This window comes from Sebastes fasciatus, chromosome 18, assembly GCF_043250625.1.
Source record: "Sebastes fasciatus isolate fSebFas1 chromosome 18, fSebFas1.pri, whole genome shotgun sequence".
Lineage (NCBI taxonomy): Eukaryota > Metazoa > Chordata > Actinopteri > Perciformes > Sebastidae > Sebastes > Sebastes fasciatus.
Genome location: NC_133812.1, coordinates 22531915 through 22552792, shown reverse-complemented (window position 1 = coordinate 22552792; position 20878 = coordinate 22531915). Strand labels below are relative to the sequence as shown.

Here is a 20878-nt window from a genome sequence, read left to right as displayed (position 1 = left end):
CCTCCTTGCTGCCTTGGCTGCAGAGACATAAGCAATTTCCTCTCTGGACTGTTTGCTAATGATCTCAGAGGAAGGCAGAGGTCAGACTTTGGCTGTACACGGCACTAGGCCAGACCGCTGTATTGTATGGCCAAACATGCTCTGGGGGATAATCCATACGTTAAAAATTAGCACCAGCCACCAGCCACTTGCTGGTAAAATATGCAAGTGGCTGCTGGATTTGCTTGACTCACCAGCCAACAAAACCAATGGTGATCTATTGAGTGACTGCTAGGTTTATGGACAGCCTCCAAAATGTGCACTCAGTGTAAATTAAAATTTAGCAAAGTCAAATAATAAAATGGAAAAATATTTACATGTATAACATGTATACATATTGTGTTTTTTTCACCCCAGAATTACCTGCTTGTGTCTGACTTTGAGAGGGAACAGCGAAATTAAACCAAATTATCGCAATTAGGATTAGATTACTCTGTGAGAACACACCAACCAGGAAGGTGTGGTGTATTCTGACGTCGTTAGGCCACTTTCACTGAGCAGCCGTCAAATTCACATAATGATATGAAAGACGGAACTGAGACGGGTTTCCTTCAAAATAAAAGCACATATGTACAAGTAAAAAGAAAATCTCATACTGAGTGCCAATACATAGTATGTCAAATACAGTATGTCGAAAATACCAGGATGTCCTACTGCATCTGGTCGCATTTTGCAGTATGCAAGCCAGCATGCTTTTCTGGCAAATCTGACCCACAATCCTCTGCACGGCGGATATATGAGGGTCAAAGTTCAAGGCGCAATGTTATAACGAAGCAGTGTGTCCCAATTCTATGCATGCTGCATGTAACAGCATGTACTTTGTAAGGGCAGCTGTACTAAAAGTAAATAGAAAAATTATGTAATTTGGAACGCATCTGTTTATTATGGTGCCTGATTTTTTACAAACCAACTGCTTTATGGACATCACACTCAAAGCTAGATGGAAAGCTAATCATCATAAACTATACTCATCTAACTGTGCAAAGCATGTTGTTTCACTGACTCGAATGCTTCGAAGCTTCGGCCGTTGCCATGGCAATCAACCTCCAACCTCAGTATTTGAATGCTTCGTTTTTTTTTATATATATAAGAATGTAATAATAATGTATAAATCCCAAAATATCCAATGAAATAAAGAATAATCCCTCAACATTATTCATATTCAACATTATTTATTATTAGTTATTCTCAGACGGATATCGCTGTTTATTTGTAGAGGTGCATGCATGGACGGTAGTGCGGCAACGGCGCTGTCCCGAAGCTTTGAATACCTTCGAATATTTTGCACCGAAGCTTCGAAGCCCAAAAAATGGTATTCGGGACAGCCCTTGTGTAACACAGCCTTTAAAACCAGGAAAAGACATCACTTATGCCATATTACGATATCCAAAATCTAATCTATCTAATCTATCAAGTCTCATATCACGATATCGATATATTGCCCAGCCCTACAACCCACCTTATAAAAATGTGTAAACTCAAGAGAAAGCCAAAGGATAACCAGTTTAAAATAAGCTCTCCAAAAATCTTCAAAAAGTTTATCTACTTTAATTGTTGCATTTTTCACTTTATTCATATTTTTCATCATGTTGAGGTTTCTGCAAATAGATGTTGAATGATATTAAAAACAAGTGTTCATTTTATTTTGAAGGCACTGACCAGATCTTGTGCACCTCGTTCTGTCTGACTTGACCTCATTTCCCTCAAAGCAGCTGGTGGTTTGCCTCTGGGCTGACAGCAACAGCCCTGTGTCGTATATGAACGCAATCTGACTGTGGGTGAACTTACTCTGTGTTTGGCCTTCCTGCAGCTCACAGCAGCTCCTTTTAAACTGTTTATTTCACACTTCACCAGCATGTGACACCACAGCGGGACTTCATATTATCAAAACTTTATCTGCAACTGGTGATTGTGGAGGAAGAGGGTAAGAATATTTCCAATGTTTATGAATTCAACTTACTAATGTTTGTGTTAAATCAGGTGACGTGCAGTGCAGCAGACAGGACACTGATTTACTACTAATATCTAGGCTGCAAGCAACAAGTAGAAGGCCTGTAACTGCATGTGACATATATCAGATAGACTGGTAGGTTAATAGGTGACAGAATAAAGAAATCATTACCAAGACTGGGAGATTTGATTCAATTATTTCTTGATCTCAACTGTACATAATCAGCCTCTTTGACAGCTAGACTTAAAATGATAAAAAAAAAAAGGGATATCTGTAAAGATATGATGAGGGATAATGTTGAATATGATTGAATTGTGCAGTCAGATAATTAATGCTGCTTATCATAAATGCATCTCACCACAATATCTTATAATCCTCAGATCTATCCATAATTGGATAACAATATGAATGCCTGATGTGATAAGTGTCTATTTGAGAGTCTGTAATCTGCTCTGAGAATCAGCCTTTTACATTTAATGTGAATTTTCTTCACCTACTTGAAAAAGCACTTATCTCTGTGTAAACATGCTGCTGCTATCAGCAAGCTGCTGCGATTCAGACGAGCTCACAGAAATAATTGACTTTCCCCTTATTTGAACTGTGCATCTGGTGTTGGATCACTACAGCGTTTTCCAGTTCAATCATTGATTTTATTTTCGATTTTTTGTTTGCAAAGTCCTCTAGTCAAACAGCTGATTGCATTTATTCTGCTTATTTTGGACGCACTGAACGAGAAAATAGATAAAAGTTTGAAGTACTGTAATGCTTGCAGCAATTTTTTCAACTTCTTTTCTATTCACTGTGAATATTTTAAAACTTGTACAAAGTTGAATGTCTTAAAACTAGGGCTGCAAGTAATGATTCTTTTTATTGTCGATTAATCTGTCAATTATTTTATCTATTAATCGATTAGTTGTTTGGTTCATAAAATGTCAGAAATTGGTGAAACATGTTGATCAGTGTTTCCCAAAGCCCAAGATGACGTCCTCAAATGTCTTGTTTTGTCTTCAACTCAAAGATATTTTGTTTACTGTCATAGAGGAGTAAAGAAACCAGAATATATTCACATTTAAGAAGCTGGAATCAGAGAATTTGCAATTAGTTTGTATTGTACTAAAGATTAGGAAACGAAAGAAAATAACATAATAGTGCTTTATATTGATTTAGGGAGGTTAACACTCCCATTGTCTACTTTTCGAGTTGCAGAAGTTGTACTTGAAGTTGACTTGTAGAATGTATTAGAGTGCAAAATTAAAGAATTCATCACTGCCATTTAAGAAAAGGGCATAATAAACAGCATTTATCCTGATATAGGCAGTTACTGCAACTAAAATGCCAACACAGGATCTCAATGAACTACTTACATGTTAGAGGCAGATTTCTTGAAGGAAACAAATACAGATTAGGTTACAGACAAGATTTTACTTTCAAGGTTGTACCCTTCAAGATAGGTAGAAAAATACATATTTCTAGTCTTAGTTTTTGGAGCTAACTGTCATTTCTTCTAGTGTTGTCGCACAGCATTTCCTCAAGGACACTTGTAAATCAGTGTCAGTCACTCAGCCCCGGCTGTGTGACAGTAGATGCTCACAATAACCACAGACATTCTCATTTTTTAAAAACGAAATAAAAAGGCATAAATCACACAACTTCCACTGTTACTGGAGTTTATTTTAATGACCCAGATGTCCAGATATGTTTCAGAATGAAACATTTTCTCAGAAAGACTTTTTACAAGAGGCTGAATAACAGGAATTATAAATTGAACTAAATTACCTTTGTGTTGCAGCATATTTTAATTTCAAGGTTTTTGTTGACATTGTGACTTGTCAGAATGGTGTTGATTTTTATAGACTGTAGTTTCTGATGGTTTTGTATTAGATTACGATATATTGAAATGCAAATTGAGATGAAGAACATCTTTAGTGTAGCGCAATACAGTAAACGCTTAGTTGAATGATTTCTGTCCTGTCTCAGGGCCGAACACACATGAGCAGCTCCCACTCATGTGCGTTACCACAGTGAAGTACATGACGTAAACTATCACCCAGCCTTTTATATGTAATGTTGAATTTAATGTCTTTTAAAAAGTAACTGCAGTAAATGTAAAGCATAAAATGAGCACATAAATCTCTTGCTGTCAATTTGAGGTTTTTCAGCAGCAGGGCGAACAATTCAAAGAGATCTTTCACATTCTCTGGCGCTAACCGTCCCTCATACTCCCTGACTGTATATAGTACGCTACGGCTTCTTTCTGCAGAGCTGGTTCACATCCGTTTCCGCCTGATTTTAGGGAGGCAGGGAGCTTTTAGGATGGGAAAACGACATGGCCTTGAGCTTTTGTGTAAAAGGCATGCACTTCTGGCTAATGACCAGGAACGGTTCTGTCACTTCACATTTGGCTTTATTTGGCTTTGACCTTTTTGTATAAATTTGTGGGGCTACATGCTTGGTACGTGCGTACGTGCGTGCGTGCGTGCGTGCGTGCGTGCGTGCGTGCGTGCGTGCGTGCGTGCGTTCGTGCGTGTGTGTGTGTGTATGGATTAGTGTATAAGGGTGCTTTCACAAGCCATAGTCCAAATCAGAGTGAAATTAATACTTTTGGTTCATTTTCTATTTAGTCTGGTTCTGTTTCCCAGTGCACAAATTAAAGCAGACCAAATAAAAAAATTAATTTGCTGAGGGGTGTGTACGAAAGAGCTTATTTAGCTGCCACTTTTATGCAGGTAATTGCAGACTGTAATATATTGCTGTCAAAGTAGTTTCACTTTGACTCGGCACTGATTTCCAGTGCACACCAATCACTTCTCCTCCAGTTTATCTCAAATGATTTTACAAACGTCACTATGTTTGCAGACAGTATTTAGCATATTCTGTGCGTTCTCTTTGGCCCAGATGTCAAGCAAACATTTGACTTCTGCGGAAGTCCAGGTCAGTCCTCTCCCACTCATGTTAACCTGTTGTTTACCTGTGTCCATCTCAACAAATGCCCACGCAGGCAGCCTAAGTAGGATGCACCGATACCGATTCTGGATCGGACATCGGGGCGATACTGCCCCAAATAGCTTGGTCGGGTATCAATGACAGTGGGGCCAATCTATTCAATTCAGTTCTATGTTTATATACATTATAGACTGGAATTTGAATTCCTGTTTAAGTTTTGACCAATTTGTTGCGGCATTAAAAAGGTGCACACTTGAATTGTAATTCTTTAAAAAGATTTTTTCGTAGAAGTTGCTGGTGTACGATTTATTATTTTAACAATAAATAACAATTCAGTAAATTTATATCTATGTATTTATTAGTCGTATTCAGTTTGACAAAGTTGATAAAGCAATGTTTAAGTCTAGCCTGATGTTGCCTTACACATAAAAGACTGATCCCGGTGACTTCCACACAGTGAGGCATACAGATTATTAATCAAACACTGGTATCGGATCGGTACTCGGTATCGGCCGATACCCGAAGCCCAGGTATCGCTATCGGTATCAGGACTGAAAAAGATAGAGCGGTGCATCCCTATGATCTTCACAATGTTAAACTTGTGCGTTCCTTCGCTATTTTTCAATAGCCCTGTAAGGCAGTAATGGTTTTGGTCTCGTTATCAAAGCATTTAAACTCCTTAAAACTCCAGTTCTATAAAGGAACAATGGTTTACTGTACATTCCTATTGTCTGTGTGAGTTTGGCGGCAGGATGAGCAGCGCTGCGGAGGAGAGCTGGGAGGTTTTCTCTCACAATGAGCTGCCAGCTGCTGCATAGTGTGATAGTGAGGAGGATTGAAGGCAAGGTCAAAGCTTCAAAGGAAACAAAAACTCTTCCACATCTGCTTTTACCCCCAAATGGTAATTGAAGCAGCTAAATCGTGCCACGATCTCTTTTCTTTTCTCTTAAAGTGACTCATTTGTTTTAGGAGTTAGTTCATTGGTTACAGACACAAGGTCATTGGAAACTTGTGAAACTACAGTAACTGCGCTCTTTACTGCTTTATGCTTTCAGCAGCGTATAACCTGGAGAATATATATCATATCCTCACGTTAAGTGGAATTACATTCTGATGTCTGTTGGCGTATTATTGATCGTTGGGCTGCATATGTTGATGAGCCAGTGTACTTTATATCATTACTCATTCCCCGTGATTCAAGCAGAAACAGATGAGCTGGCAGGCGGTGTTATTAAACCTCAAACGGAGAATACCTCAGTCTCTTTGATTCCCTGGCATGTCATCAGTCTAAATGTCAGGTAGGAATTGATAAACCTCTTGAAGACGGACGTAAAGCCATCCTCCCACTGCCAAGACACACTCTGTATCATCAGCCAGAAATAGATCGTTTGTCAAACCAAATGTCATTAAAAAAAAAAAGAGCAAATATTGTGTTGTCTTCGAGCTGTTGTAACAGCTGAGAGTAATGTACTTCCAAACTATCCATTATGTGTGTGAAGGCTAATGTGTCTGAAACATCACTGAGTCCATAATCATCACTAATAACTGTAAAAACAGAGGCAGGCCGAATCACAATAGTTTTAGACCTTACTGTCAATACTAGCCTCATTATTACAACCTACACAAAATACATAGAGGCTAGACATTTTCAGCATCTTAGCATTTTTCACGAAATGTGATTTCAAACACTAAAAACAGGATGAACTGATTAACTTTTTGGCCACTTGGGGGCAATGCAGTAAGCTATAAACACAACATTGACTACGTTTACATGCACCAAATATTCCAGTTTTTGCCCTTATTCCAAAAAGGAAAATATTCCTACTAAACTGTTTACATGGTTAATGCTTATTTATTATTTTTACTTAAAGGTAGGGTCAACGATGTTGGAAACTAGCATAATTTGAAAGTAGCATCGATCAGGAGCTCCGTCTAAACCCAGCCCCTCGGGGCTCCTTCCAAGGCAACGCCCCCCAACACACATGCACGAGCACCGCCGCATCGTAACTACATCACAGACACAGAGCGGAGAGAGGACCTCAACTCAACGCTACCTCATGACAAGTAACCGCGGCAGTGCTACTTTAGTTTTCTCTTCCATTCTCCGGTAAACTTGCGGCGGCGACGCACTTGTGAGTTCAGGCATTTGCACGCTAAAGGTAGAGTACGAGTAGGGAGGCATCTGATTGGTTCTTTCCAAGCGGACCGCGAGGCAGTGATTGGTAGAAGTTTTTACAGGATTACAGCAGCTACAGATGACGGCTCTTTTCCGGTCCTTTTTAAGAGCTCATAAGTAATGGATCGCTGTCGGGGTGTAGAGACCATTTCAACCAATATAACAAACAGTGTATACTGTAGAACATCGTCAACCCTGCCTTTAAGTAAAGAACTACAGTAATAGGCGGTGTAAATAGTGGTGTGTGTGTTAACTCGCCGACGGAGAGAAGAGCAAGCAGAAAGTGCCGCTGGTACTCGTGTATCGATACTGTGAAAAATGAGTATTGAAACCATTTCAGATATTCAGAATCGATACTATTTTTGACAACACCATTAGGGACTCCTGTTACTATTCTCATTTTGTTCAGCCTCAAACACTGGCAATAAATAATAATGATTTTCTAATAAAATCAATTTGTTTTAAGAGTTTTGCCTGATCTGTCCTACGACCGCCACTATTTTATGTGTTGAAGCTCTGTGTTTGTATTTACTCTGCAAAATGTGCTTTCCTCCCTCAACTTTGGACAAAGAAAAACAGTTTTTGTGCAAAATGGCAACCAGTCTTTATCTTCAACTTATGCCAGTAACAAAAAGTAGGCTTGTGTGCCTCTTCTATGAGGGGAAAAGCTTACATTTATAAGGTTAAATGAAGTAAAATAGGATATTCAGCTGTTGTCTCTTCAGGTACAATCAAGCAAAGGCTTCAATGAAAAATGCTTTCTCATTTGTTAACAAAGCATCAATGGTAGTCTCTTATTCAAGGTACAAAAATACAGTTATAGAATATTTGAAGAGTCTGAAAAAAATGGAACAAAGCTGTGTTCTGTTTTTATATTCAATATAGCTTGTTGTAACTTTCACATAGAGTAACTCGATAAGTAGCTCTCAAATGGTGGTTAAAATGAAATAGCTGGAGGGTTGTTGACGATGAAAGAAACGATCAGCACGCTTAAATAACTCCATTTCCCAAAGTGTTTTCACAGCTGCAAGAGAGATTTCTCAGGTAGCATTTTAATGTGATATCATAAAAATTAAAACTCATTTTGGTGCTTTCCACAGTATCCAAAATAATTAACGGTCACCTGTATTTGTTGCAGATTTGTGAGTTTAATTACCGCCAGTTTTCAGCAGAGCTCACGTTACACTTACCGCACAAGACTCCAGCTACTCCTACGGATTATCGAGTTTTGTTGGCGAGCCAAACTAAAGCGTCTCTCAGCCATTTGGGGAGATTAATGGACCCTTTTTTTCTTCTGAGTGATTAATGACTTCCAGAAGTGAGCTTTATGCCAGAAAGATGGAGACGATGTGTGTGTACCCACTTTGACTGAAGACAGACTGCTGCCACCCAGGAATGATTAACTCTGCTGCATTTGCTTTAACTGATGTCGTAAGAGTAAACATGTCCTTAGACTGTACTCGTGTGTGTGTGTGTGTGTGTGTGTTGCATTTATTGATCTACCAGCTGTGTCTGTCTACAGTAAATTATAAATCCTCATTTCCTCTTGTCATTTTTCAGACACTGCGCTCCTCTGAAAGAATTTCCACCTCACAGCGATAATATTTTATTCCAACTGGTAGCCTGGATTTTCACACAGCTTTACTTCTCATAGTGTTTGTCTGGTGAATTATGATCAGTTTTAATCCACATCATGAATGTTGCGTCACTGTGTGACATATTACAGCAAAAATCTAAATTTCATAACCTGTTTTCATCTACAGAGCACCAGACACTGTGTTTTTTTTTTTTTTTTTAAAGTGTGCCAAAAATGAATAGTTTTAGTTATATGATTAGGATTTTTGGTGGCCTTGGTTGGAATTTGTTTTATACAGTGCCAGGACTTGAATCTTCCTGCATTTTCAAAATACTTCTTTATACCTTTTTTTCTTCTTTTCTTAAGTATAGAACTACAGCTATAGGCATCATCAAAAAACATCAGAAATTATGTTTTCTGTAAAATAAAAACAATTAAAATAAATTCAGTTTAAAAATACTTTGTTTTTTAACTTAATTAAAAAACTGCAGTTATAGGCAAAATAAATCCTAAAAATACATCAGAAATAATGTTTTTGTAAAATAAAGACAACCCCCAAAAAATCTGTGTAAAAATACTTCTTTATACTTTTTTAAAACTTCAGTTATAGGCAAAGAAATCATAAAAATACATCAGAAATAATATGTTTTGCAAAATAAAAACAATTAAAATAATTCAGGTTGAAAATACTTTTTTTTTTTAACTTAATTAAAAAACTGCAGTTATAGGCAAAATAAATCCTAAAAATACATCAGAAATAATGTTTTTGTAAAATAAAGACAACCCCAAAAAAATCTGTGTAAAAATACTTCTTTATACTTTTTTAAAACTTAAGTAAAGAACTTCAGTTATAGGCAAAGAAATCATAAAAATACATCAGAAATAATATTTTTTGCAAAATAAAAACAATTAAAATAATTCAGGTTGAAAATACTTTCTATTTTTTTTTTTTGACTTAAATACATAGAAAGAGGTGACATTTTTATTTTAAAAATATATAAGAAATAATAAATCTTGTTATTAGAATACCAGTTGACATTTTCATAATTTCTTTAGGGCAAAAATTAATTTACCAAAATACATAATCTCTTAAATTTCAACAAAATCCCATCAGTATGGTCTAAAATAATAACTGAGATGTGTGTTTAATTTTTTTTCTCTAAATTCAAGCTTCTCTTACTGGCTTTTTCCAGAGCTTTTGACTGTATCTCACAGCCTTGCTCAGGTGTCATCTCATTGGTCATGTGATAAGATAACATGTGGTCATACCTGAGATATAGCATTATTTTTTTTAAAAGAATTGGCAGACTCAGCCTCTAGTGTCAGAACAAACTTAATAAGAGTGTCACTTACAAAATTCACCATTGCAGTTCACAACTAGTACTTCAGTTCAAACTAGTGTTTTTCTCTGTGTCTTCCAGGTGGAAAGACTTGCCACACATCTGAGTCCATGTGCTACCTCTTAATGATGTGACACTCATGGCTGGACTGAGACTGAGCACTGAGCATCTTCCCTGCTCCGTGGTGGACAGACTGTGTTCACTATCCTCTGGATCATCGGGTTGATCATGTGATCCATCCCAACACTGGCATTTCACAGTGAGCGCAGTTGAACCAAAGTCAGACACAGGTTTATTGGAGTCATCCATCATTCTGGGAATGATGTGAGCTCATGAGTAAAACTGAACGACCCCGGCCTGTGTAGGTAGATCTGCTGCTCTTTGCTTTTATTTCTCGGTGCCAGTATTCGTAGATAATGACATTACCACAGTGAACTTGACACCAGGAGAAAACTCTATGCTCGGCTCGTAATCTTTGTCGATGATGTGGTAAATCTAGTGATACTGAGACTGTTTGACGTTGCGATGGCGGTTGCCTCCCCTCCAGAGAAGGATCAGCCCCTCCTCCAGCTCCATGAGGTTGACTCCAGTCGAGTTGGCAGTCGCGTCCTCACCTCCTCTTCTCCTGCCTTGTCCATGGAAACCAGCCAGCCCATCTGCATCCCCTCCCCTTACACCGACCTCGGCCACGAGTTCACCACCATACCTTTCTACAGTCCGACTATCTTCACCTATGCCGGTCCGGGCATTTCAGACTGCCCCTCTGTCCATCAGTCACTAAACCCATCTTTATTCTGGCCCAGCCACGGCCACGTGGGGCCATCCATACCCCTGCACCCCTCTCAGGCTCGGCCTCAGCACGGGCAGCCGATCCAGAGTCCATGGATGGAGCTGTCACAGCGGGACAGTGTCCTAGCAACCAGGTAGGATGGTGCATCACTTCCTCACTCTGGCGTACTGTTTTAAAGGAACAGTGTGTAACCTTAAGGGGGATCTATTGGCAGAAATGGAATATAATATTAATAAGTATGTTTTCTTTAGTGTATAATCACCTGAAAATAAGAATCATTGTTTTCGTTACCATAGAATGAGACTTTTATATCTACATATTGAGCAGGTCCTCTTCACAGAGCCGGCCGCCATGTTTCTACAGTAACCCAGAACGGACAAACCAAACTCTGGCTCTAGATGGGAACATTCACGTTTTCACTTTTTCGCCGTAGTTCTCCTACACGCTTGGCACAAGGGAGAAGTTTCACTTGGTTGTAATCTGCAACCTCACCGCTAGATGCCGCCAAATCCTACAGACTGTAACTTCAACTGTCACCCAGGCTCACCAGTCGTCAGCAAGGCTGCAACTAATGATCGTTTTTTTAATTAATGCTTAATGTGTTGATTATTTTTTTAAATAAATTGGTTCATTATTTAGTTACATCATGTCTTCAAATGACTTGTTTTGTCAGTCCAACAGTGCAAAAACCCCCAAATATTAAATTTACAATATAAAACTGAGAAAAGCAGCCATTCTCCACGTTTGACAAGCAGGAAACAGCAAATGTAAAACATTTTGGTTGATAAATGATTCAACTTATTAAACGATAATTAAAATGAATGACGATTAACTGCCAAATTATTTCAGCCATAGTCAGGATTCACAGTTGCATTTTTAAAACCAAAAATTTGGACTTAATTTGTCAAAATAGAACCGTTAATAAATGACCTTTTCTTCTTGTCTCTCTCAATTATTACCTGCTTAAGAAAGGCTGAAGTGAGCCAAAACAATCTGTAAACATACTACCGTGGTAATGATTAATTAAAATGTAACACCTCATTAAATCACTTACTCCACATGTTTTTGTCTTGAAATAATGACTGAAACTTGTCTGTTAGTAAGAATGTGAGGAGGCGTTCTCAGGAGAGCGAGGAAGCCGTGGTGTCGTCCGGCGGGAAGGCGGACCTCCACTACTGTGCTGTGTGTCACGACTACGCCTCGGGCTACCACTACGGCGTCTGGTCGTGTGAGGGGTGTAAGGCCTTCTTCAAGAGGAGCATCCAAGGTGAGACACAAAAACAACTACTTGGTTAATGTTTGAAAAAACATCATGGTTTGTGTTAAAACATTTACTGTAGCTGAATCCCAACATCTGGACTGTAGTTTCCACCTTCATGGACAGTTTCACTAGCAGGTTCACAATTCAGTACGGGGCTTGAAATGATCCCAAAACAAACGAAAAACAGTAAAAGCTTGTCATCAGCCTTCTTTAGCAGGTGTTTATTTTGCAGTGAGACGGCACTAAGCTCTTGTGGAACTTCCAGGAATGTGTCCGTCAATCTACCAGTCTGTCTGGTCCTCAGAAAGCCTTTTTCTCTGACACTCCCCATCCATTATTCCCCTGTTCCTTTCTTGTCTTTTTGTCTTCATCTTGTCTCTTTCTCCTTCTCCTTGTTTTTCAGGACACAATGACTACATCTGCCCAGCAACCAATCAGTGCACTATAGACAAGAACCGCCGGAAGAGCTGCCAGGCGTGTCGCCTTCGCAAATGCTGTGAAGTTGGCATGACCAAGTGTGGTGAGTGTCTCTTCTTTGTGTTTTTTGTTTTCTTTTTCTGCGTTGTTAGTTCTACAGTGTTTTCCCAGAGCAACATGATCCCACTCCAGCAGCCAGAAAAGGTGGTTCTTCATGTCCATGTAAACTAAATCCGTTCAACAGCTGCATAAAGCAGAGGAGATTGTTGTTTGCTTAAGGGGATTTCAAGTGACCCACACTGTATTCATCTTTTTAAAGCAGCTATAATCAATATTTTCATAATAACAATGTATATGCCCTCAGCTTTATGGAGCTTTAGAGTGAGTCTCACACTGATGTATGTTAAATTTTTCTGATAAGTTTGGTTTTAATTGGTTATTTGATGCTATAAAAACGGGATGAGACGTCATGATTGACAGCTGCTCTGAGTGAAGTAGTTGCACAGCTGGAAGCTCGAGAATTGTACGAGGGAGGAGATGTAACTTTAACTTTCCATAACAGTCATGAGTTTCTGTAATACAACATTCAGTCAATTCAATTCAATTCCACTGGTTTCTTTGCTGGATAATATAAAACTGAACATGACAGGACATGGTATGAAAACCGTGTGACTCTAGAATTTAAAACGTGAAAATAAACCAAACAATAGCCATATTTAATAAACACAGTATAGATAGTGAAATATGTCCAGCACAATTGTAAAAGGTTTGTTTTCTTTGTCTCAGGTATGCGAAAGGAGCGTGGGAACTACAGGAACCCCCAGGCGAGGCGAGTGACCCGTCTGTCCTCACAGGGCAGAGCCAACGGACCAAAGGCGTTAACCGGACCGGCGGAGGGTTCGTTAAACGCTCCCAACCCTCCTGCACTGACCCCAGAGCAGCTGATTGGGCGGATAATGGAGGCGGAGCCGCCAGAGATCTACCTCATGAATGACATGAGGAGGCCGCTGACTGAAGCCAACGTCATGATGTCGCTCACCAACCTGGCTGATAAGGAGCTGGTCCACATGATCAGCTGGGCCAAGAAGATTCCAGGTGTGTGTCGGGGTATCCAGGGATCCTTTAAAAAGGAAAATTACAATTTATTTTAGTGACTTTACATTTGTTTGGCAGATGCTTTTGTCCAAAACGACTTATAATAATAAGTGAAACCACTTAGGAGAGCTTAGATATCATGAAAAATTCAGAGCATATCCTTTAGTGACACCTTTTTTGGCGTTCACTGTGAACCCGGCGTAAATCTTGGCAAGAATGCAAATAAGAGTATTTCCCAATTTCAAACTATTCTGCATTGATGATCACATTATAGAGTTCATTTTTGACCGACATCACATTCAAACTGTCAAAAGTAAAATGTAAGACGCATAACAAAATCTTCAAGAATCTTCTCTCTTTCTATTGAAAACATTTTGTTTGTTGTAGAGTTAGTAATTTGGAACTTTCACAAGCTGAATGGTCTTTAAAGTTCTTGATACCAAATCTCATGAAGCATATTGTAAAGACCCAGGAGTCCAAGCTAAATAGCAAAACACATTTCATTGATTTTACCTTAAAATTGCATGAAGATAAAATTGCTTTAGTGATATTTATATAATGATGTTTTTATGCCTCATCTTTTGAACACCCGGCAGAGCAGTTCAGTCTGCTCTACAACTGAGTTAATGACTGTATCTTGGCCAGCCGTCGTAATTGTCTCGGCTTTATTTTGCATCTGAGACAAGCGCTGATCCATTCAGACTGCCGGTTTGACCAATATGAAAGTTTTGAACAAATAACACGCTGTGACTTCAACCGATATTCAGACATGGCCTCTTTCCGTGCTTCAGACAGACATTATGACACAGAAACCTTTACCCTGCTAAAGTGACATGTTTGTGTGTCCTCACCAGGCAGAGTCACTCATAGCCTTTCTGAAATCAGATAACAGCACAGGCCATACAGTGACAGTGTGGACATGGCCCCAAAAATGCTGGTCTTAACCTGGTTGTAACCTGATTTGGGGTCTGATACATGAAATCATTAATTATTGTTTGAATTAGGGCTGCATTTAACAATAATTTTTCATTATTCAAATATTTTTAAAAAAGTATTAAATACTTGACAAATCTCCCTTTAAGGTACAAATGTGATTATGAGCGCTGTTAGTCGTCTGTGTGGAGCATCACTAACAGCACAAAGTTAAATACTATTTAATCATGTCTCCTCCACAGGGTTCATAGAGCTCGGCCTCTTGGACCAGGTGCACCTGCTGGAGTGCTGCTGGCTGGAGGTGCTGATGATCGGACTGATGTGGAGGTCAGTGGACCATCCAGGGAAACTTATCTTCTCCCCAGACCTCAGCCTGAGCAGGTACCACCGCCAACACCTCACATATCTACTGCACAAGCTTCAGTTTACCATCTTTATTGTGGATGTTAGGTTGAATGTTACCTGCATTTATAAAAGCACACATATTTCAAATATAAATCGCTGTTGTTGTCGTCAAAGTAGCTTGTTTCAACCCTTTCCGCCATACCCGGTATTTATTGCAAACGCTGTGTTACACTGGCTACTTTTGCAAACCACAGCATTGCTAACTCTCACTTTGGTGTGATGCTTGTTTTGAGTCTGTTTCATGCTTTAACACTCCCAAAACATGTCTGACTGTAGAAGCCAGTAAAATTACAGTTTCAACAGTATATATTGTAAGGAGAGAAGGATAACTGGTTGCTCAGTGTACTCAACTGTAAATCAAATACGTGTTGGGTGCTCTTGGAAAACGGGATAAAGCAGGATACACAGGAAGGCAATCCAGGCACTCTGAAATCTTAGAACAAGTGACAACGAGGAATGATTAAAAACCTTTATTATAGTGGCTAAATCATTCAAAAAGTCGACATGTTCCGACCACTGTAGGTCTTCATCAGGGCATTTAACAAACTGACAAAACGGGTGTGGCCTCACCTATAGCCTATAGTATCAGAACTCAATGGGAGGCAATCAAATGACCCGGATAATAAAACTGTAACTTAGGGGCTTTGTGCTATAGATGCTGACATTTTCTTATAGCAAGTGTCATCCTTAAAGCCATGCTTTTGGAATGGCTTTTATTGCTCATATTAGCTTATATCAGATATATCGTTATTGGCATACATGTTACCCGATAAGTAACAAGAAATGCCAGACAATGCCATTACATAATTCGTCCACAAGAGAGCACTGACAGGTCTGTTGTTCATCTCTAAAATTTAATTTTGGAACATATCTTCCTACAATCCTTTTGAAAAAACAAATTTAAAGTTATAACCTGTAAGGTTTTCATGAAATCAAACCCCGTTTGTGATACTATTTATGGTCAGCATTTTCTCAGCAATAGCCATTCAATGCATTTACATTCTGTAATTACTTCTCTATGTAGTTGTTTTCATTGTTAGTGGCAGGGTCCGCCATTCCTGCACTAGATTCAAATTTCCTTCACATGAGATTCACAGGAAACTGTGTATGTATGTATTCCTGCGTTCTGACAAAGTAACTGCTCAAAGGAGTGTTTGCTGTAGTATTAAACTTCACTTTCTGTTGCCACGGTAACCACGGGTGTCACTAAATCAACTAGGACTGAAATCTTAAACATTTTGCCAAGTATCACTTAAAGTTGTAAACCTTTTGTTTACGTATGGAAAAGGGAATACTGGCAGATATATTATCCTTTTTTTTTTTTTTTTTTTACTCTCAATTATCATCATCAGTATCGGCCTTAAAAACACAGTACACTATGTACCCATTATATGTACAGTATAAACTGAAATCATACGTCATCCCACATCCGTGCAACAGTTGGCCAACCACAATCTGATTTAGATCATGCTGTTAATGAATAACAAAGATGTAGCTTCATTTCCTTTTTAATGTGGGAGTGCAAACTGGTAACTCCTCCACAGCACTGTCATTCAGAAACCGACCGTCAACAAGCAGCTCTGCCCGCATCTGCGCTCGCGTTTAGTTTCTGCCGGTGCTCAGCTGCCTCTAAAGCTGGAACAAAGTGTCCTGACCTCTCTCACTCAACAACACTTCCGGTGTGGTGGCCCTTATTATCATATCGTACCTTTTGAAACGGTGCAGTGCACGCTCTGTAGTCAGCGGCTCACAGGACAATTAATATTCCAGTGTAGGAAGGAGTATTCTGGTAATTTACATAAATAAAAGTAGCAACACCACACTGTAAACATCAAATTTTGTTTTTTTACAGCACTTTTCAGTTATTTTAATCTTTTTAAACTTCATGAAAGTTTTAATTAAAAAAACATTTATTACAACCGTGAAGTTTGTGACATAAAGAGGAAAATATCAAAATATTTGAGGTAAGAGGTCAATAGTACTTAAAATATCAAAAGCATAAGTAGTTATAATGCAGAATGGTCCCTGTTATATTAGTATATTATTAGATCATTGATATTGATGCATCAACATCTTGTTGGGACTTGAGTGTTATAGCTGCATCATATTTTATAAAGTCATCGAATGTTTTGTATGTAAGATTTTATTCTGAAATGAAACCGGTAACTAAAGCAGTCCATAAAATGCATAATATTTCCTTTGGTAAAGTAGAATAAAATGAAGTAATAGTACCTCAAAATTGTACTTAAATACAGTACTTACTAGGGCTGTCGATCAATTATAATATTTAATTGCGATTAATCACATAATTGTCCATAGTTAATCGATTAATTGGACATGAACATCGCACATAAAGAGAGATTTGTCAAGTATTTAATACTCTTATCAACATGGTAGTGGTCAAAAAAGCTTGCTTTATGCAAATGTATGTATATATTTATTATTGGAAATCAATTAACACAAAACAATGACAAATATTGTCCAGAAACCCTCACAGGTACTGCATTTAGCATAAAACAAAATGCTCTAATCATAACATGGCAAACTGAAGCCCAACAGGCAACAACAGCTGTCAGTGTGTCAGTGTGTTGACTTGACTATGACTTGCCCCCAAACTGCATGTGATTATTATAAAGTGGGGCATGCTTCCTTTGGTTTTCTACTTTCATATGATACCAGTATCTTCACTCTAGCTTTAAAACTCAGCCAGCTACAACCTAAAAATCGCAAATTAGAAATTGCTTCTATTCTGTGTAAGTACACTGAGAGCTGCATAAAACTGGAGTCAAATTCCCTGTATGTATGTATGTACTTGGCAAAATAAACCTGATTCTGAATCTGATAAAACTAACTCCTCATCTCCCTCTCCTTTATAATAATACTAACTACTAAACCAGCACTGCTTCATTGCCATTTTTGGATCTTGGTGGGAGTTAAACCCTCAGCAGCGTTTTTGCAAAATGTCACCGGATTTCTTTTTCCTAATTTGGTGAGGCAAAAATCCAGAGTGGTTTGTGATAAATAACTAGTTGTGTTTGTGTCTTTGTATGGTAGAGAAGAGGGGAACTGTGTCCAGGGCTTCTCGGAGATCTTTGATATGCTGATAGCGGCCACGTCCAGGGTGAGAGAACTCAAGCTCCAGAGAGAGGAGTACGTCTGCCTCAAGGCCATGATCCTCCTTAACTCCAGTAAGTGTGTGTGTGTGTGTGTGTGTGTGTGTGTGTGTGTGTGGGCGTACATACAATTGTAAGGCCTCTTATTTGCCTGTGTCCTCTCTATGTGTGATGTATCAAGACCTGCATGTGTGTGTGTGTGATGCTCCAGTACGTGAAACCAGAGCAAGGGGGTGTTTGATTGGTGTCTCAGCATGTAATCTTGTCTGTGCGTGAGTCACAGGGTTGGCAAGGGGACCAGCTAAATAACTTACAAGTGACCAACCCTAATGGGAACACTGTGTATGCTCTCACTGGTTCTGCTGAATGCTCGCAGCAACAGACTCAGTGTCTGACAGAGGATGAACAGGGTCAGAGCCTCTCTGGTGAGCAGCTACACCGGAGGAGTAATTAACGTTTACCTCCACCAGCGTGGTCCATCTCGGTATCGGAACATCTCTAAACAAAATACTTTCACCAGCTGTTCAGTTGTTTATACAGTCATGGCATATTCTTTACTTGTAGAAATGTTTGATATTTAGATGACATTTGATTCTAAATATATGCTTTGAAAAATAACTAAATCGAGGGGAATTAGAAAAAGCTCCAATCATACTAGAATTGTCATTTTAATTAATGCCTGAATGTCTTTCTGACTGTGTGTTACCAGACATGTGCCTCAGCTCGTCAGAGGGCAGCGAGGAGCTGCAGAGTCGCTCCAAGCTGCTGCGTCTTCTGGACGCTGTGACGGACGCTCTGGTGTGGGCCATCGCCAAAACCGGCCTCACCTTCCGCCAACAGTACACCCGCCTCGCCCACCTGCTCATGCTGCTCTCACACATCCGCCATGCCAGGTAAAACAACCCCATGTCATGAATGTTCTGATGCAAAATTGATCATTTATGTATTCATTCAATGTTGGAAAAAAATGGTCCTCAGTTCCTTTAAACTTTGTCATTATTTACTTAAAGGTAGGGTCGGAAGTGCGGTTCAAATCCAATTTTTGAATTTGCTGGTGTGAGTTCATCCCAGTACGAAACACACAGGTGTCGTAGCTTCAGAGAGAGAGAGACGTCACTTACGCCACTTTTGTGTGTGTAGTCTTATATTTTCAGTTTTACGACAAACTGTGACTCTCTTGACTTTCAAAATTATGTTTTAAATTGACAAACATCACATGTGTGATTCATGGCGCAATTCAAACAGGATAAACAAATGATTTGTCTCTCGCCGTCGTTGACTACCGTTCATATTTTTCCCGAAATAAAGTCCCATGGTGGTCCACAGGAAGGGGCGGGACTTCACCTCTCTATCTGTGGCTGTAGCAGTGCTGTAATAAGCCCGTCCAATCATTTCATTCGGCCCGAATGCCTATCTACATGCGTCATAGGAGTCTTCAACAAGCTGCTAGCTTGACAGCTGTGAGTACTAACAGTAGTCCCTTTTCACAGCAGCCATGTGAGCCATGGAGGGAGGCCTGAACAGACGGACTGTCAGTGTTGCCGATTTGGCGTCTATCTTGCTAGATTTAGTGATTTTTTTGGAGCTAGTGCTGCTTCCTACTTTCATTGGAAAAGAGTTGGCAACACTGGGTTCGGTTTTTCGGTTGAATCATTTTTAAAATCTAGTGTTTCTTGTTTCTCTGCATTAATGACCCGACCTTTAATATGCTGATTTTGTGCACTATTATTATATAAAGCCACAAAGTGCTGCTCACATGTGACTCCCCATCATCATCATCTTGACCGAACTTATCTTGTAATCAAAAGTCATTACGCTCACCGCTGTGCCACAGAAAAACCACCTGCCTTTATCACTCTCTAACTCTCTCTCTATTGCTCTAGTAACAAAGGCATGGACCACCTCCACGGCATGAAAATGAAGAACATGGTGCCTTTGTATGACCTGCTGCTGGAGATGTTGGATGCCCACATCATGCACGGCTCCCGTCTGCCCCATCGGCCTCCCCAGCAGGAGCCCGGGGACCAGACGGAGGTTCCTGCTCAGCCACACAGCTCCGGTAGCGGCCCCTCAAATACCTGGACTCCCAGCAGCACTGGAGACGGAGGTGAACCACAGTAGTCAGATGCAATGAACCTTCACCGCTTTTGCACAAAAAGTAGTTCACAAGACTGATGAGACTGGAACATTCTGCCGAACTCTCATAGGCGAAACTCAAACTTTGAGACCCTGTGTACTAACTCTAGTGAACTTGATCTCAAGACATCACTCAGCAGAAGACCAAACGTTCAGTATTCATTGCCTTATCACCAGATATTATTGAGAAGCCAGATTGGAAACAATTTATTGTTGTAATTTGGCTAGTAGCACCAGTTCTCGTATTAATGTTCATGTAATAGAGAGGAGAAGCCCCGCCCCTTCTGGTGGACCACCATGTGACCTTATTACGGGAAAAATATGAACGGAAGTCAACAGCGAGAGGCAATTTTTTTTTGATCCCGTTTGAATTGCACGATGATTCACACATGATGTAAGTGATGTCTTTGTCTACATCTTACATCAGGTATGATAATGTTTCATTTGTGCGTGGAACATAGCTAAGTTAGCTAGCTAGTGTTGGTGACGAGACGAGAGATGTAGTTCACTGAGAGGTTTCACACAAAACTAAACGATACTATGACAAACTGAGACTTTCTTGACTTGCAAAATTGTCTTTTAAATTGAGAAACATATGTGTGATTCATGGTGCAATTCAAACAGGATAAAAAAAATATTTATCTCTCTCCGTCGTTGACTACCGTTCATGTTTTTTTCAGAAATAAGGTCCCATGGTGGTCCA

The 20878-nt window shown here is 39.4% G+C and overlaps 1 protein-coding gene across 2 annotated transcripts; it reads left to right on the top strand.

Annotated features, from left to right (window-relative positions):
- The first annotated feature begins 1745 nt into the window (after nucleotides 1–1745).
- esr2a (estrogen receptor 2a) lies at nucleotides 1746–20617 on the top strand. Of its 2 annotated transcripts, XR_012591365.1 has the most exons (10): nucleotides 1746–1963; nucleotides 10107–10948; nucleotides 11916–12082; nucleotides 12480–12596; nucleotides 13280–13588; nucleotides 14764–14902; nucleotides 17981–18114; nucleotides 18749–18932; nucleotides 19348–19499; nucleotides 19923–20049. XR_012591365.1 is itself a non-coding variant. In XM_074615237.1 (9 exons), the coding sequence occupies exons 2-9, from the start codon at nucleotides 10551–10553 to the stop codon at nucleotides 20158–20160; spliced, it is 1686 nt and encodes a 561-aa protein (XP_074471338.1). In that variant the 5' UTR covers nucleotides 1747–1963; nucleotides 10107–10550; the 3' UTR covers nucleotides 20161–20617. The 2 variants fall into 2 exon arrangements, 1 of the variants encoding a protein (XP_074471338.1); XM_074615237.1 differs by lacking the exon at nucleotides 19348–19499 and having other exon boundaries at nucleotides 1747–1963; nucleotides 19923–20617.
- The last annotated feature ends 261 nt before the right edge of the window (nucleotides 20618–20878 follow it).

What these genes read in the sequence shown, in the direction of transcription:
- esr2a (XM_074615237.1), top strand. Translation starts at nt 10,551, where the DNA reads ATGGCGGTTGCCTCCCCTCCAGAGAAGGATCAGCCCCTCCTCCAGCTC. An exon ending in GACAGTGTCCTAGCAACCAG is followed by an intron (nt 10,949 to 11,915) that starts GTAGGATGGTGC and finishes CTTGTCTGTTAG; the next exon opens with TAAGAATGTGAGGAGGCGTT. An exon ending in CCAGACCTCAGCCTGAGCAG is followed by an intron (nt 14,903 to 17,980) that starts GTACCACCGCCA and finishes TTTGTATGGTAG; the next exon opens with AGAAGAGGGGAACTGTGTCC.